Source organism: Lynx rufus, unplaced genomic scaffold, assembly GCF_022079265.1.
Source record: "Lynx rufus isolate CCGP_SWC_20201006 ecotype Redwood Valley unplaced genomic scaffold, mLynRuf1.p SCAF_14, whole genome shotgun sequence".
NCBI lineage: Eukaryota > Metazoa > Chordata > Mammalia > Carnivora > Felidae > Lynx > Lynx rufus.
Genome location: NW_025814828.1, coordinates 31456173 through 31475694, shown reverse-complemented (window position 1 = coordinate 31475694; position 19522 = coordinate 31456173). Strand labels below are relative to the sequence as shown.

The window sequence follows — 19522 nt, the reverse complement described above, 5'->3', positions numbered from 1 at the left end:
AGCTGGTTAAGCGTCCAACTTTGGCCTAGGTCATGATCTCACCATTCCTGAGTTTGAGCCCCACATTGGGCTCTGTGCTAACAGCCCAGAGCCTGAAGCCTGTTTCAGATTCTGTCTCTCCTTCTCTCTGCCCCTCCCCTACTCACGCTCTCTCTCTCAAAAATAAATAAACATTAAGAATTTTTTTAAAAATTAAAAAAAAAAAGAAAAATGCATGTGAGAGTGACCTCCCCTTCATAACTAGCACATCTCAAAATTGGAGAGAAACACCTTGAATTGACAGAGATCGTGAAGCAATTAGGTAACTCAGTAGCCTAACAGTATTTATATTTTTTTCTATTTCCTTTAACAAATGACTTTGTAACTGAAGCATATTTTTAATCACCTACATTTCCCTATGAATAAGGGTTCATTTGCAACATGCTTTCTTGTGACCAATGGCTAAATGTCTGTCAATATCTACCACCAACAGATTTCCTCCAGGTTACATTACAAATTAATCTTACATTAATGACAAAGAATCACTCTTCCAAGAGCATGGGCTTTCGTTAGTAAAGAGAACAAAACGTTATCATTTACTTCTTTCACATGTATTTATCACACACCTGCAAATGTGTTCGTATGCTCCCTTATATCCAAATAAAGCATGCAATATTTGCTACCACATATGAGAATAACAGTTTCCACACTATATGCCACTGACATTAAGGGACATCCCGTAAAGCCATTTAAGAAAAGAACTTCACCAATTTTATTCTTCCCAATCACGTTTAACTGAAGCTCATTTTCAGTTTTCCTCACAAATATGATCCCTTGTGCTATCTTTGCTTGTCTTCTACAGAGGCATGCAATTCTAAATAATGCCTCAGTAGAACTGGGGTCTTGCCTACCTTTAGCAATACTAGCAATACTCCAACTTTATAACAGAAGTTTTGAATTGGGGAAAATGTGTTTAATTAATGGGAAAGATTACTGCTGTCTGTTTAAAAATATCAAAATATTTTACAGAATTGTGCCACTATTAAAAAAAAAAAACCCTTATGATAGACAGGACACTGGGAACAAATGAATAAAGTGTTTACCTAAACTTATTATTCAGATATTTATTATTAATCACCTTTTTGTTTTCCAGATTCTTCGGTAAAAATAGCACATGCACTTCTTTCAGCATATACAGATGTATCCTTTATATCTACATGAGAGCCCTATTTATATATTTACATTTAAAACAGCATTCTGAATTTGAGTGTTTGTGTTATTGTTTTTCATCTCTCTTGTGCTTCAATGACCCATTTTTAGCCATCAATACATTTTTGTGAATTAGGAATATAATGGAAGAAAATAGCAATAATTAAACATGGAAATTTAACAAGCAAAAATAAGCAACTGCCACAAAATCAAAATGGTTGAGACAAGCTATATTCTGTTTTCCAAACTACTAGCCAAGGAGAACTGACAAAGGCAGCCATGGAATGCATACATGACCTTTAGGAAGGAGAAAATAAGAACCTAAAGGGATTGTGAAAATCACAATCTATATCCAACCTGTGAAACTCCCATCAACAACACTGCTTGCTTTTACAAGAGAAATTGCCAATCCACTTCTGATTTACTGGAGCTTCTAGAGCTATCCATGCTTTAGACACAATACATGGAGAATCACAGCTCTGTGTGATTGGGCAATCTTATCTATTCCTATGACTTTATCAGCAAAGAATCCCAAACATACGTTGCCACCCAGAACTCTTTCCTGCCTGAAGGATATACCCACTTCATAATGACACAGGGCACCATAATACAGCACAACCAAAATTAATTCATTATGTCTTCTTACCCTATCTCATCCTCCACACCCAACAAAATCCTGTTAGTACCCTCACTGCCTTGTTATTTCAGTGACTGGCATCAAATTCCATTCAGTCACCCCAGCAAGACCCAATGTCATCTTTTACCTCTCTCTTTCACCCCCCGCCCCAAGATCTATTCACTAACCAAGTCCTACTGTTTTCTACTCCTAATATTTACAAAAGCTGCCCCTTACTTATCTTTCCCACTACTACCAGTATTCCCAGCACCAGGCTCTTAAATACAGCTCCAAAGAGTTTCCACACTGTACCAGAGTGTGATTTGTCTAGAATGCAAAGCTGATTATGTCAACCTCATGTTTAAACATGAGGATGCTAACCTCATCCTTTGCTAGCTCTGTATTGACCCTGGGCTAAAATCCAAAAAGTCCAGATTCCTTGGTTTGGCTTAGAAAGTCAACTACAATCTAACTTGTGACTGGGATCAAAGTCAGATTAAATTGATTTTCTTCCCAGAAACCTTCCCCAAGGCACAGGAAAGGTAGGTTCTTCTCTAGGTGCACTCACCCTTAGTGCTCTGGGCTTACCTTATCATAGCATTTGTCATGCTTCCATGTAATTATAGATTTTTAGTTACTTATATACTCCAGGACACAAAATCCTGGAACAGAAAGACTGTATCCGGTTTACACCCTCAGAGCCTAGTACAGTGCCTGCACCCTAATAGTTAAGTAGCAAGTATTTGTTGAGCATCTGCTATGTAGCTGACACTCTACCAAATTCTGAATTTACAAATAATATTTAGTTTTTATTTTATTTTATTTATTTATTTCTCTTAATTTTTATTTATCCTGAGAGAGAGAGAGAGAGAGAGGGAGCAGGGAGAGTAAAGAGAGAGACAATCTCAAGACAGCTCTGCACTGTAAGCATGGAGCCCGATGCAGGGCTCAAAGCCACGAACCGTGAGATCATGACCCGAGTGGGAATCAACAGTCAAATGCTTAACCGACTGAGCAACCCAGGCACCTCAATACTTGTCTTCTAAATTCATAGACTTATAGGTTGGGAAAGACAGGTAAGATGAACTACACATATCCATCAATGCATGAGTGAATAAATGAATGAGTGAAGAAAGCCCACAACCCAATGTCAGGACTAGTTTGTCCATAAAGTAGGGCATTTTCTTCCCTTCTGTTTTAGAGGTCCTCCTCTTTATTAGTGAGCAAAATTATAGATGATACAGCCTGGAGTTAAGAAAAAAAAGAAGAAAATGTTCCAAATCTAAGTTTGGCTGAGAGTCATGAATGCCCTTGTACATTCTTCAGGGAATTACTCCAGGACAAACAGGATTTCTGTCTTTGACATCTGGCAAAAAAAAAAAAAAAAAAAAAAAAAAGGCGGGGCTGGCTGACACAAGAACAAGAGGAGAGGAGTAAGTAGGAATCATGCAGCAGAAGGAACTCTCTAGAGGGTAGGCTGGGTAGCTGGGTGCCGTGGCAGATTTAGGCTACCAGAGAGGAGGAGCAAGGGGACCTGGGGCTTCAGTACCTGCAGAGAACAAGAAAGAAATAAGCTTCATCTACATCAGAGGGTTTTATATGGCTAAAATCAGGTGACCTTGGAAGATAGCACGTATACCTGTAGACTTTTGTTTCCTTGTCTCTCAACTGGAGATTACTGCTTATGAAGATTAAACAATATCACATTTAAAAAGCATCTTGTGAGGCTCAGTTGTTTAAGCGTCTGACTTTGGCTCAGGTCATGATCTCACTGATGGTGAGTTCGAGCCCTGCAATGGGCTCACTACTGTCAGCACAGAGCCTACTTCAGATCCTCTGTTCCCCTCTCTCTGACCCAACCCCACTTGCAGCCTGTCTCTTAAAAAAATATAAAATAAAATAAACTTTTCAAAAGCATCTCATGACAAGAGTCTTACATAAACTACACACTATCTAGTTATTAATTTTGTCCTTTCCTTTCAGTAACTGCTGCTTCTTTTTAACTTCTCCCTCATTTTAACTCCCTTGTTCCACAGCTCACCCTACTTATGGTTTCGATCTGTGAAGACAAAGCAAAAACCCCCACAAGTCTTAGTGGGCAAGATCTGTCATGCCACATTTAGAAGCCTAGGGAATGATTCTCAGGACTTTTTTGTTTATCCAAAAAAGATGCAGGATGTGAAGGCATAATTTATGCTATGTTAATCTACCTACAAATGCAACTTGGCATGAGGTAAATTGGAGAGTCTCCTCAAAACCTGGCCTTACCTACTGACATGGATTCCTAGTGGATATCTCCCCAGAATAACGTTTATAGCAAGAGTCTAGTATGTACTAGAAGTAGAAACCATAATTGTCACTATCAGCCATTCTTTAATGAATGCTTCCTTTTATTTTATTTGTTTATTTTTAATGTTTATTTTTGAGAGAGAGAGAGAGAGAGAGAGAGAGAGAGAGAGATACAGAGCATGAGGAAGACACAGAATCCAAAGCAGGCTCCAGGCTCTGAGCTGTCAGCACACAGCCCAACGTGGGGCTCTTACCCATGAACCACGAGATCATGACCTGAGCCAAAGTCAGATGCTTAACTGACTGAGCCACCCAGATGCCCCTAATGCTTCCTTTTAGTACCAGAATATGACAGTAGCTACCTATTTTAGGGACTACATTTCTCAACATGCCCTGCAGCTAGGTACCATCATGTGAGTAAATCCTGCCCAACAGAAATGATACACTTTTTGGGTGACAGCCTTAAACAGTATTTACTTTTCCTCCACTACTCTTCCTTGTTCTGAGAAATTGTACCACAATGAAAGCCCAGTACTGAGCGTGAAAGAGACACCGTACTATCCCTAAAGCACTTACTTCTCAATTGTTCCATGAGAAAGAAAAAAGAAAATGTCTACCTTATTTGAGCCACTGTGCTTTTGAATTCTTTAATCAGGATCATTACCTATACCTTAACTAATACATTATTCATATAAATCAACCAAAATACCCTAGCAGTGAACAAGCCTGGAAATGTTACCTTGTATATCTGAAGGAATACATCTGTCCATGCCCCTTTACTCCAGGCTTCAAACCGAGTCATCTCTATAACAATAGAAGGTTTTTCCTTAGGCACACAGGAACACACAGGCAAGGTATTTAGTGGAAGAGTTAAAAAAAAATAAAATATTACAATATTAGTAAAAATGTAAGGCAAATATAAGTCCAAAGTTTTAACCACGTAGCATATAAGGTTTTTTTTTTTCTTTTTACAAACTTTTGCATGTTCTATTTATACATTCATCAAGATCTCTAATTCTCCATGTACCAATAAAAGAAACTATCAACAGAGGTAACTTTCTGGAACACACAGCCCCTTACTGAGGTCAGAGATTTATCCATTCACTGTATCTATTAGCTCATTCTGTGGCAGAAGTGGCAGAATGAAATGCGAAGTTACTCTGAGCTCTGAGCCCCAAAAAGGAACATGGTCTTTGGCTAAGCCACCAGAACTCACCAGTGTCAAAGGACAGGCCCCTGGTTCTCCTGATCACATCATATGGTGAGAGGAGAGTCGCCTCAAAGCCTGTAGGCTTCTCCAAGCAATTCCCCTTCTCAGCAGGTTTCCGTAAAATGAACTGTGTACTTTGAAAACAACTAGGCATATTTTGCTTAATTTCTGCCTATTCTCCCCTTTAAATGAAGAAGGGAAATGAAGGGAAATGGCAAGTGGTAGGGAAATTCAACCAGTATTTCCTTAGAAGATATATATTCTAAAAATTTCCTTTAAAAAATCATTTACAAAAGAATAAACTATTCTCCATTATTAGATCCACTAAAAGAAGCAATTATATATTTAAGAAAGCCATGTAATCATTTCTGCACAGTGTAGGGTCCGAGGGCAGGCTGCCCCAAGATGGGTCACTTTGGCACAAAGATCGAGTTTGAAGGGGTTTGGGACAGGTCCCCCCAAAACCCAGGTCCTGTGGGTTCAAGAGAAATTTTTCCCCTCCCTTAACTCACAGAAGAGTCTGTATGTGGTGGTGGTGGTGGTGGGGGGTATCTCTATCAAAATAAGGTTGTTAGCAGAGATAAATTTTTATATGAGTGGCCCATCTGTCTGGCAGGGCAAACACCTAATTACCAAACATCTACTCTTCTTATCACATTGTGAAGTACATTCCTTTTCTCTAAAGTCCCAGACCCCTACCCCCTTTCTCCTTAGTTCAGGATGACTTTTATACCTCATTTTGCCTCTCTTTGGAATTTCCATATCTATGTGGATTCCCCTTATGTCTGCTAGTAAATTTTATTTTCTCCTATTAATCTGTCTCATGACAATTTAATTCTCAGTCTAGCTAGAAGGACCTTGAAGGGGACAGGATATTCTTGTTCTCTGACAACAGGAACTCCATAAAAACTTTTAGACAGACAGAAAAACATGTCTGTGTGTGTATATGTATACACATATATTTAAATGTTTGTTCTTAATATTTATATTAATATTTATACACACACACATAGGCTTTGCAGAGAAGCAGAGTCCATAAGACATTTCATAAATAAAAATACCAAGATTTTAAAATGAAATCTTCTAACAAAGACCAGAAATCAGTCAATTCAATAACTGTGTAGATTGTTCTAGAAATTGTATTCCCTTACTGTAATTTCAAGCCACTTTTTATAATCTTCTGGTTCAAGCAGAAATTCTGGCAGCACATGAGAAATACATGCTCCTTGAGCGCTAAAATAAAATAAAAGTCCAAATTATTATGATAGAATACTCAATGGTTTGTATTTCATTTGCATTTGAACATCAATTATTTCAATGTCATATAGTTTAATGTGTATTGAATTTTAATTTTCAAATTTAAAATTTGTATCGTCTTAACAGTTCCCTTAACAATGAAACGTGCATATGATGCTTTCTTTAGAGAATTAATAATGACAAAGAACTTACTAAACTCTATAATCTTAAGAATTTCACTTGCCTATAATCAGCCACATCTATCCTTAAAAAGTAACAGAACACAGAGTTATATGACTTGACTCCTATTGCCAAGACACTAACCATTTTATTGCTGTATGACATTATAAAATTGAGGGGTGCCTGGCTGGCTCAGTTGGTTAAGCGTCTGGCTCTTGGTTTCAGCTCAGGCCATGATATCACAGTTCATGAGTTTGAGCCCCCCATGCTAACAGCAAGGAGCCTCCTTGGGATTGTTTCTTTCTTCCTCTCTTTCTCTGCCCCTCCCCCACTTGTGTTTTCTCTCTCTCTTTCTCTCAAAATAAATAAACTTAAAAAAAAAAAAACATTATAAAACTGAAAAATATCCAGGAAATGTTTGAATACAATAAAGCATCTAACAGATCATTAGTCACCCAATGCTTAGTGAATGCCTATCACAACATATACCTGAATATAGAAAACCCCAAATATAACACAATTTATCACCTATTTTTCCAGAGAATATCCAAAAATTCTGGCTTCTCTGATTATATAAACTTGTAGTAGTATATCTGTTGCAGCAAATATCTATTTAATATTATTTTATACATTTAAAGGCATATATATATTCATATGTATAGAATTTATCACATTCAAGATTATATTTTTAACAGTCATATTTCTTGAAATATTTTAATTCAAGGTCTTCATATTCATGTCTACCACCAGCAGAACCACTTTAACGAAGTTTAATCTAATACGGTTTGGGCAGGAGTGCTTCCTAGTGGGGATTTAAATGTTCAAGTCTAACTCATTTAGTGACCATAGAATGCCATCCACGATAAGTATTTGTCAGAGAATGCCACCTCTAGTACTCAACTCTGTAGATGTTTTGCAGTCCTGTAACCACTGAAAAGTGGGAAAAAGAAAAGGTGGAAAGGAATCTCAAGATAATTCTATAAGCTCAAAGCTTGAAGGTAGCACAGATGAATGAGAAAAAAGAAGTGAGAAAGGGAACCCTAGTGGGGATGGAAGCAAAGAGCAGAGTTTTAGAGAGATTAAGTTGGCCTTGGCTTTGGGCCAGAGGAAGCTGGTGGAAGAAATTATACTGCATGCATAAAGCTCCTTTGTTCAGAAGTCAAACACCATGCATTCTGTTTGATTGTCACACATTTCCCATCTGCATCTACATTACTCCTATGATTCCTCACTAGGCTGCAATTATTATAGAGTTAAATAATATCTAATTTTAATGGAACACTACTCCTTAGCAGGAGTAGCCCACCTAAAGCATATGTAGGAACTCAAATGAGATGACGATCCATGAAGTTGAAATCCCAGTGGTGTCTGTCTCTGAGCTGCCTGTCTAAACAAAGACAGAGACATGCAGAAGATGGAATACTTTCTTGCATCCAAAACAAATACAGGATTCCAGAAGGAAATCATCACTTCTATTAAATGCTACCGAAAGTCTAAGAAAAATTATCAGGGAAACATTAAACTGAGAACTTCGTAAGGAAGGAGACCGTGTGGTATTCATTTGAGTATTCCATAGTGTCCAGCAGAGAATCGGCCCTCAGTAAAATGTTGAGGATGAAGAATGAAATGAATATTTTGCAATATTAAAGACAACAAGCCCCAAATGGAGTCAGTTATGCTAAACTCCATGTCCCCAAAAGTGAGATTTAACTTCATTATGATTTCAGCTCTCCCAGAAAGGGGATCTGAAAGCAGTCCTTCAGAAATGCCTGAGCAGCATTAGCTAGGTAATCTGCCTGAAAGATCCCTACCATCGCTCCTAGACAAAGTAACTTTGCAATAACCAATCTGCTTTTGTGCTGTAGGAACTGAAAACTTTTCCCTCCTAACCTTCTAGGTATTTTTGCTAATCCAATAATCAAATTGACAGACAGATGAAGAGGGGGAAAAAAAACAGATTTAATTACATACCTATGGGAGCCCCACAAAGACAGGAAGACTGAGAGGCAGTCAGGCAGTTGAGGCTAAGGAGAGGGGTTAGGGGTCTGGGTCTTCCAAGGGGAGGGAGAAAATTCACAGGATTATGAAAAGAGCAAATATTTGGTAAAGAGTCATTTGTCATGCCACGTAGTTAAGTCTTTCGGATAGGAAAAGTTATCTCTGGTAATAGCTCCCTTCCTGGTACAAACTTTTATGTAAATTCGTGTAGACAGTTAAGGGTGAGGTAAAAAGCTTTTCCTGTCTGCTAGGTCTCACTTGCTTTCAGCTCAAAACAATCCCCATGCCAAAGTGGCACAGTTTGGGATGGAACATTCTGTCCCCCGCCCCCATTGCCTAAGCACAACTCCATTGTTCTTGCTTCCTTCTGCCTATAAAATCTCTTGACTTGTAAAGCTCTTCAGAGCTTTTTTCTACCTGCTAGATTGGATGCTGCCCGATTCATGAATTGCTGAATAAAACTGATAAGAGCTTTAAAATTTACTCAGGTGAATTTTATTTTTTCACAGAATTTTACAGACACTGTTATGAAGTGAAGGTTAGCAGAATATGCCACTGGAAAATATACTTCTTTGGCACACCAATTATTTTGAGAAACTGCAGGAGAGGAGAAGCTCTAAAAACAGAGTAGAAGTCACCCTTTTGTAAAGGAAAACATACCTTTAGAAAGGAAATTTACATTAGAAAAGGGGCCTGTACCAGGAAGAGAGCTATTGCAGGGAAATAGATAACTTTTTCAATTGAAAGATTTATCTGCATGACAGGGCAACCTTTGTGTAACAAGTATTTCCTCCTCTCACCTTTGCAAAGAATTACCTCTTCCCCATCTTGGCCCCCTTCCCTTTTGAAAGCCCTAGACTCCTATTCTTTTCCTTAGCTCAGAATGGTATAGAAGTCTCATCTTTAGGCTTTCTTTTGAGTCTCAAATCTTTGGGGGGCTACTATACTTAACATACACAATCAATATTTTTTCCTCCGGTCTTTATATTACAGGGCAGGTTGGGGGGGGGGGATCTCAGCCAAGAATCTAGAAGGGTCAAGGGAAAATTATTTTTCCTCCCATGTAAGAGACTCGTTTTCTTCTTTTCATTTGGAATCTATCTTAAATCCTAACTTCATCAGTCCCTAAGACAGTATTAATGATTGTGCTTTGTCAATAGATTTTATGTCTGATCAGTATTATAGAGAGTTGACTTTCATAATTGATTTGATTACACTTTTACATGCTAGGTTTTCTATTTACATATTTCTTCCAAGTTTACACTAAGTAGAGCAAAATAAATTAGATGTAATGAGTTATTAAATCCTCAACTTGATCTCCAAAGATTTTTGAATTTCTCATTTATTGCATAAAATCAATATAATTTCACTTGTATACTGTAATTGTTCACTATAACATTTATGATTTTTTGAATTTAATATATTTATTTCCATGATGAAACATATGCATGTATCTTGGATTAATGACCCAATTTTATTAACCATTGAAATGTTGAGGGATTTTATCATAGCCAACATATCCTGATAAGCATGTATTTGCTAATAAAAAAGCAATAAATTTGAATGGCTTGGCATTAACTCCAAAATCATTCTTCCATACTTGGGTCCTCACATCATAAAATGTCAAAACAGAAACCATCCATGTTAGTGTCAACACTACTGGGAGCTGTACCAACATCAGCGCTACAATAATAAGATGACGATTTTGAGTACCATATAATTTACTAAAGTTATCAGAATACTGTTTAATTTCTATAATGCACAAACAATAAAGATTTATTTAAGCGCCTGACCCTTTTTCTTCTGTTCATAGGTAACACTTCAATAGATTTTAAAATACAACTTTTTTTTTGTAAATAATTATAATTAACCCCTTCTAAAAGAAAAGAGATAAACACAACTAACTTTCTAAAATAAAAATGTCATTAGAATGTTTGCCTTATTGAATTAAAACATTTACTTTATTTAAATCAATCATCAAAGACCAAGAGTGGGACAGAGCAAAATTAAAACAAAAGTCATGTGCTTTCTATTTTAAAATTATAAAAACTTTTTAAAAGTTTCTATTTTATCTAATAAAGACACACTTGATAAATATTGGTTTTCTGGCAGTTTTATGTCAATAAAACTTTTCTTTCTTATAGAGGTACAGACTTTTAAAATATTCTATTTGGGGGCGCCTGGGTGGCCCAGTCGGTTAAGTGTCTGACTCTTGATTTCAGCTGAGGTCATGATCTCAGGGTTCGTGGGATCGAGCCTTGTATCATGCTCCATGCTGACAGTGCGGAGCCTGCTTGGGATTCTCCCTTTCCCTCTCTCTCTGCCCCTCTTCTGCTCTCTCTCCCCCACTCTCCCTCTCTCTCAAAATAAATAAACTAAACTGAAATATTGTATTTCAGTGATAATGATATCACAAGAGTCAGTTTTCCACATGTCACTAATGGCTACCATATTGAAGAAACATAAGAAAACATTTTAGCATATGAAACCCACAGATCACAACTGATTTCATTTAAATTAATCATCATCATAATCTACTATGTGTCATGTAATACATATTTAATATTTTTAATTGTTTTATCAACCAGTTAAGTTTGGGAATTATCATCTTCAACTTTACAGATATGGAAATTGAAGCTTAAATGGGTTAACTTGTGTAAATTCACAGAAGTACGAAAGAGCTAGAATTTGAGCCTATCTCTACCTAATTCAAAAGCCATGCTCTTGTACCCAATATCAGTGCATTCTTCCAGAACCACTCTTAGACTGCTGCTTTGAAATATTTTTATTCTTAGATGCCATTCCATTAAATAAGATACCATAGTGGTCATGCATAAGTAAGAAGGGTATAAAGTTTTTCAAGATAAAAGAAATGAAATAACAAATGGAATTACATTTATGTATAAAGCAGAGTGAGTTGGTTTTCTCAGCGTATTTATTTTGGTGAATGAAAAATTTATATAAAAATCAATGGTATTGGAAAGTAACAGTTACAATGGTTTTAGATTATATGATAACCTACATTGCAGTTTCAATGCTAGGTACATAGTGTTTTTGTTCTGCTTGTTTTAGTTTTATATTATGGAAATAATAAAAAAAAGTTTATTTTTTCAGTGAAAGTTAATGACATCATAAAAACGATTAATGGTTATAAATAAATGAAATCATATCAAAGAACACTAGGCACTGTGTTAGTCTGCTCAGTCTGTCATAACAGAATACCACAGGCTGGGTAGTTTAAACAGCAGAAATTTATTTTCTCACATTTCTGGAGACAAGAAGCCCAAGAACAAAATGTTAGAAAATTTGTTTGGTTGTGAGCCCTTTCTTCCTGGCTTACAGACAGCTTAGCATCCCATCTTTATGATATCACTAAACATAATTACATTGTTTTCTTTTTAATATTTATTTTATTTTTGAGAGAGAAAGACAGAGGGATCCCTCACACGTAGGGGAGGGACAGAGAGTGAGAATCCAAAGCAGACTCTGCACTGTCAGCCCAGAGTCCAATGTGGGGCTCAAACTCATGAACCATGAGATCATGACCTGGGCTGAACTCAAGAGCCGGACACTCAACCTACTGAACAATCCAGGTGCCCCAACCATAATTACATTCTTAAAGGTCCTGTTTCCAAATACAGTTGCACTGGGGGTTATGGCTTTAACAAATAAATTGGAGGGAGACCCAATTAACTCCATAACAGGCACAAATGACAAAAAAAAATTAAGCATATTGTTTCAAATAGAGTGATAAATTTATTACAAACTATAATACCTGTTTTCAAAATAGTTTTTACAAGACATATGGCATTGTTATGGGCTGAATTGTGTCCCCTCAAAAAGTCATATGTTGAAACCCTAACATGGTACTGCAAAATTGGACTATACTTGGAGTTAAGGCCTTTAAAGAGGTGATTAAGATAAAATGAGGCCATTAGGTGGGCCCGAATCCAATCTGACTGATGTCCTTATATGAAGATGAAATTTGGACACACAGACACCAGGGGTGTGTGTACACAAAGGGAAGACCATGTGAGAGGAGGTGGCTGTCTCCAAGCCAAGCAAAGAGGCCTCAGAAGAAACCCAATCTGCCAACACCTTGATCTTGCACTTCTAGTCTCTGGAACTGTAAGAAAATATATTTCTGTTGTATAAACCTTCTAGTCTGTTATGGTAGCCAGAGCAAACTAATACGGATATGAGGAAATAAGTGCTTTAATAATTAAAGAATTTATAGGTTAGTATTATAAATAAAGTTCAATGTATAACTTTCATAGTACAGACTCCACATTTTCCCAACTTGATCCTCTCTGACTGGCTACACCTCCTCTCCTGGAATGCAAATACTTTATGTTTTCTTCTCTTATCCCTAATTTTTCATATCTCACAAATTTTTTTCCATTCTTCTATGACTACCCTGAGACTCAATTTCAAAGTTTTCTTCCTGTTACCACACAAGCTCAAAAAGCAAATGTCTGTGAAAGACAATGTTAATAAATAAATATTTAATGAACATTGGTTCCATTCTGTGTTATGAAGGATGCTGGGTGTCAGAGACGCCAGATGACTGAGAAGTGCTTCCTACCCTTAACATGCATGCAAATTAGTGGGGGTACACTGACTCATAAATAAGTCAGTGGTATGAAAATAATTTACAAAGTTATACATAGCCATGCTGTTTTCCTTAACTGATATTTTATCTTTCTCATTCGTTCAACCAGATGGGGCACAGAGAAACAGGAAGAAAACATAGACTTGAATGTTCACATATCTTAGTTTTTCCTAAACTTAACAGTCTCTTTACAAGTAATCCTGTGCTTTGGGATAAGCAATCAATTTCAGACCTCTCGATTCCCGCACAAGATGGCACCTGGGAAGAGGCAGATATATTGTCTAATAAATAAAGCTTCAATTTCAGGTTTCCTCACTTTCATGAGTCTCTTCTAAAGCCATATATATATCCGTATATCTAAATTTTATATTTTTAATTTGATATTTTGTTAAGGAAGGATCTCCAAATTGTGTAAGGCCTCTCAGAACATGGATCAGTCCTATATTTGGGTTCACATGAAGTAGGTGAGAGGGACTTTTGTATCTGTACAAGCAGGTTTGTGATTATTTTTCTGGATCCTCAGTCTCTTTGGCAATGTTCCCTATCTTTGTCTGGAGCTTAGCTGCCATGTGGGTGGGCATTTGCCACTGAGGCCTGAGATGAAAATCTCGCGTCTCTCCTCTTAGCACCATTGAGGACCAAGAAGTCCCTCATAACTGACTTAGCCCCATCCCAGTCCTCATATATTTGTCATTCATACTGTGGCTTCAGAGCCAGCCATCTCCTCCCCTTCTGCGTCTTCAGTGGCGTCCCTGTCAGCCTCTAGAACAGGAGGCCGGGTCTTAGCTCAGTTTCCTTAGGTGACTTCTTTGCTCTTCTCAGAGTGTGTCCCTGTCAGGCCGCATTCACAGAGACAACCTCTCCAGGAAGAAAGGACCTGGCCATTGCCATTTCCCTCCCGCCCCTCAGCATAAACACAGAGCCAGCCACCTGGGGAAGCAGCACAGCAAGGACACTGGCTGCCTAACTTGCTTACACTAGCCCCACCCCACATTCTTCTAGTGGAACTGCCATTCTCAGTCAAGCTGGCCTCAGTCCCAGCCTGGGAGACCCCTCCCCCGGAAGACCATCACAAACCCCAGCCCATACCACATCTCCTGACCAGAGTTTTGCAGGGTTTCAATTCTTTTTTTTTTTTTTTTAATTTTTTTTTTCAACGTTTTTTATTTTTATTTTTGGGACAGAGAGAGACAGAGCGTGAACGGGGGAGGGGCAGCGAGAGAGGGAGACACAGAATCAGAAACAGGCTCCAGGCTCTGAGCCATCAGCCCAGAGCCGGACGCGGGGCTCGAAACCACGGACCGCGAGATCGTTACCTGGCTGAAGTTGGACGCTTAACCGACTGCGCCACCCAGGCGCCCCTGCAGGGTTTCAATTCTGATGGAGGTGGAGCAAATAATCGCCCCACTGTGTGCCCCAGCCACTCTTCAGCTGTTTCCACACTGTATGCCCTTGGATTGTTTGCCCAGCTTCTCTCCTAGAGCAGCACAGTGCCCTCCAAGCTCTATCACAGCCAAGACTGCTCATCTTTAAAATTCCAGGGTTTAAGCCCATTGGTGGCAAGAACTCACGAAATTCAGCTTCGAAATTCAGCTCCTCTGGTTCCTCTCGTTTTCCAAACCAATGGTTAGGGGGAAACATTCTCCTTGTGTGTTTCCCTGTGTGCTCCTCTGGCTCTCACCCTTCTCGGTGACCACGGCTGCCTCCCCTCTGTAGCAGCCAGGATCTATTTCTCCCCTAAACCACCTCTCCACCCTTCCCACCTTCTTCAATATGGCCTCTTTTCTCCCCTTAGCTGTGTAGTTCTGTCAGTCTTCAGGTCAGTTTCTGGGGGATTGGGGATCATTTGATAGTTATCTAGTGTTGGTGGGACGAGAAGAGCCTAGGGTCCTCCTACTCTGCCATCACCTTCCTGTCTCTCTGTACCATGTCTAACTTTTAAGACCATAATGTTGCCAGGGACTCAAAAATTCTAATTTGGAAATTTAAAAAAAAAACCCTGAACACCAAATCTTTCCTTTGAGATGCCTCTTGTTACCCTCCATCCCCACCCCTGCTAAGGTAGCTGAACATCTCTGGCTAACTATGGAGTAGGTTCCATACACAAAGAAGAACCAATTTAAAAACTAATATATTTCAAAACATATGAATCCTATTGCATAAATAATTACAAGTAACAAATGCTATTTTAGTGGTACAGGAACATGATTAGATGGAACAGTAACACTGCTTATGGATGTTCCAGTGGTTAAGGATACTGCAAATATAGGCAGACAAAATAATATAAATCACCAACACTCTCCTCAGACTTTTAATAAACATTGCTTTTCCATTTCTTGCTCACTCACCATTTAATCTCTGTAGAGGAATACAGACATTATAATGACAAGTATTTTTCCTATATTTTCTATCAACCATTTACGGAAATTTTCACTTGCTGATTATTTTAGTACTAAAAACCTTACCAATGCAGACTAAAAATTCACAGTGTAACTTGAGCTTATATGAACAGTATTCTGAGAAATAAACTTACTGGTTTCATTCCTCTTTAGTTCTATGGATTTATATATTTATCTATGTGAGAATTCTCAAAGTGAGGTCATGGACAAGAAGAATCAGTATTACTTAAAACTGTTATAAATGCAAATTCACATCATAAACTCTGTGGGTTAAGGGCCAGCAACTCACTTAACATGCTATCATAATGATTTGGATGGATGATAAAGCTTGAGAATAATTGCCTTAGACTATCAATCCCATAGCTCATGAAATATTTATTTTCTATTATTTTTCTATTATTTTATTTTTTATTACTTTTACAGATATATATATGTGTGTATATATATATGTGTGTGTGTGTGTGTGTATATTATATATATAATATATATAGGAAACTTAGTAAATATTTTATAAAAAGATAAGTGATACCAAAATCTACCCATCTACTTATGTATCTATCCAAGCCAATATTACATGTTTAAATTAGCATATCCATGCTCTTACTTGAGAAAGTCAAGAAGTAAAGAATGTTGAAAATGAAGTTGAATCACCCTTTCAGTATAATCCACAGGTAAAGACTGACTTGAATGAATTCCAGGTGGCAGTTTTCCACTCAAGTGTAGTATCACATCATAAATGGTCTTATTATATTTGGAAAAGTCATTCAGTCTGGAAAATTTTTGGGATGGCGAGGCTGATGAGTAAAATTGCATTTTATACACCTCCCTATGAGAAAAAAATTTTGAAATTTAAAAAATCTCATAATGTTATATTATGAAAAAAATGTTCAATGACTAAATAAAATTCTATTTACAATCAAATAAGGCATTATAAAGCTCATCTTATTCAGCTACCATTTGCTAGTAAAAATTAGATGTTTTGATAACCCCAGAAGTTTCCATATCTTCTTTTATTTTTTGTTGTTGTTAATTTTTTTTTAATGTTTATTTATTTCTGAAACAGAGAGAGACAGAGCATGAGTAGGGGAGGGGTAGAAAGAGAGGGAGACACAAAATCAGAAGCAGGATCCAGGCTCTGAGCTGTCAGCAAAGAGCCCAACGCGGGGCTCGAACTCACAGACCTCGAGATCATGACCTGGGCTGAAGTTGGACACTTAACCAACTGAGCCACCCAGGCACCCCTCCATATCTTCTTTTAAACACACATTATTATCTAACATTACAATTGTCAAGTCTGTAAGATTGGATTGTGATTAGAAAATGTAAGTACTTTGGAGAAACAGTATAGGGATTAAGTCCTGGACCCAGCAACTAGTAGCTGGTTGCAAAGTTATGCAAACTCACTGAACTCAAATTTGATACCATTTAAATTAAAGATAATAGGGGCACCTGGGTAGCTCAGTCGGTTAAGCACCTGACTTTGGCTCAGGTCATGATCTCATGGCTCAGGAGGTTGAGCTCCACATTGGGCTGTGTGCTGACAGCTCAGAGCCTGGAGCCTGCTTCAGATTCTGTGTCTCCCCCTCTCTCTGCCCCTTCCCCGCTCACTTTCTCTCTCTCTCCTTCAAAAATAAACATTAAAAAATTTTTTTTAAGATAATAATGCCTATAATAGTTTTCAAAACAGATATCAATCAGCACACATGTATACACAAAAACAAATTTACACATATATTTCAATTTAAATTTTAATCATTAAAAGGACACATCCTGCAAATTGGCCTCACAAGTGGAGATTCACATTTTAAAGATAATCCCAGAGAGCTATTGTTCCTATACATGTCTCTGTTCTTTATATAAGACAGTGCAATCTCTATTACCTGATACCTCCTTCAGTTAATTATAATGCATGGTAATTTTTAAATGGAGTAAAAAAAAATCCAACCAACTCTTGCTGTCTATAGTTTATTAATTATCTAATACTACACTATCTGTTGGCTAGCCATCAAAATGTATTACTAACTTAGACTGAGAAATAAAAAGTGCTCAAGGGGCCATTTTGAATGGCAGTTGTCCAGTTTGGTAGCTAGTAGGTCTGTATTGTATATTACAGGAGAAAGTATATTGATTTACGTAAGGGTACAACTGCCATTACTCAAACTCTGGCTCTTACTCTGTGCCTTTATGGAAGTTACTTGACATCTCTGTCGTAAGTAATATATCTAATAGAGCTAGTATATCCTGAAGTTACCAACAAACAAATATGTCATGGAAAAAAATGAACACCCTAAAATATTGCTATAAAAATTATGAAAAAGATAAATGATCTAAACAGAAATAAAACATAACCAGACTATAACTAAAGAAGGAGAAAAAGCAACAAGTTGGATAAAAAGAGAAAGAATACATAATATAAACAGACACACAGGGGCCCCACAGATTATAGCTTTGCTTTTTTTAAAAAATTTATTTATTTGAGACAGAGAGAGCATACACTCACGCGTGCACACACACAAGTGCAAGTGAGGGAAGGGTAGAGAGAGAGGGAGAGAGAGAATCCCAAGCAGGTTCTACACTGTCAGAGCAGAGCCAGACACGGAGCTCAAACCCATGAACCATGAGATCAGACCTGAGCTGAAACCAAGAGTCAGAAGCTTAACCAAATGAGCCACCTAGGTGCCTCCAGATTATAGTTTTAAGACACAGATATTACTTATTTTTATTTATTTAATTTTAGAAAGAGAGAGAGAGGGAGAGTGGGGGAGAGGGGCAGAGGGGTAAGAGAAAGAATCTTAAGCAGGCTCCACATGCGGTGTGGAGTCCAACATGAACTCTATCTTATGACCCTGTGATCATTTCTTGAGCCGTACATTCAACCGAGTCACCCAGGTGCCCAAGACACAGATTTTAAAGCAATTATATGTACTATGATTAAGATTAAGAATTTTGTCATCAGGGTATGTGGGTGGCTCCATTGGTTAAGCATCTGACTCTTGATTTTGGCTCAGGTCACGATCTTGTGATTTGTGAGTTCAAGCCCCACATCAGTCTCTGAGCAGCCTGCTTGGGATTCTCTCTCTCCCCCTATCTGTTCCTTCCCCACTTCTCTCTCTCTCTCTCAAAATAATTGAATAAACTTAAAAAAAAAGAATTTTGTCATCAAAAGCTTCAGATTCTGTGTCTCCCCCTCTCTCTGCCCTTCCCCTGCTTGTGCTTTGTCTCTCTCTCTCGCTTTCAAAAATACACAAACATTAAAAAAATAAAAAATATATATAAATAAATGGAAAATTTATACACAAATCCAGTAAGTAAAATTATGAAAGCAATGACTGAAGTTAACTGCCGACTAAATCAAGTGAAGAGAAAATTGATGCAATGAAATATAGGCCATAGGAAAGCATCCATATTGCAACACAGAGGGACAAAAGGATGAAAAATACAGAAGAGTGAGCAAAGCAGAGGGGCTCAAAAGAATGAGGTAGTCCCATAATTGAAAGGATATTGACAACTTTCCAAAATTGACAAAAAATGAAACCACAGACGAAAGAATCACTATGAACCCCGATAACTACAAAGAACAGGCTCTTTACGATACAACATTTTCAAACAACCAAGAACATGTGAAAAATTTCTTAATATCAAGAGCAGTAAGATGTTAGTTCAAACCACATACATTATAAGGAGGTGATACTGAAAAGATGCACAACATTAACTATTTCTTAGGATAAAGAGCAAGTGGAACTTGCATATTTGACCTGTGGGAGTTTAAATTGGTACACCCACCCTGGAAAATT

At 37.6% G+C, this 19522-nt stretch overlaps 1 protein-coding gene across 1 annotated transcript in view; it reads right to left on the bottom strand.

The window, feature by feature from the left end:
• The window catches only part of CFAP47 (cilia and flagella associated protein 47), a 544467-nt gene that overhangs the window by 330086 nt on the left and 194859 nt on the right, over positions 1–19522 (bottom strand). The window contains exons 30-32 of the mRNA XM_047075775.1: positions 16333–16554; positions 6455–6536; positions 4833–4919 (exon numbers count right to left, since the gene is read on the bottom strand). Coding sequence (XP_046931731.1) covers positions 4833–4919; positions 6455–6536; positions 16333–16554 — 391 coding nt within the window. The remainder of the gene's footprint in view (positions 1–4832; positions 4920–6454; positions 6537–16332; positions 16555–19522) is intronic.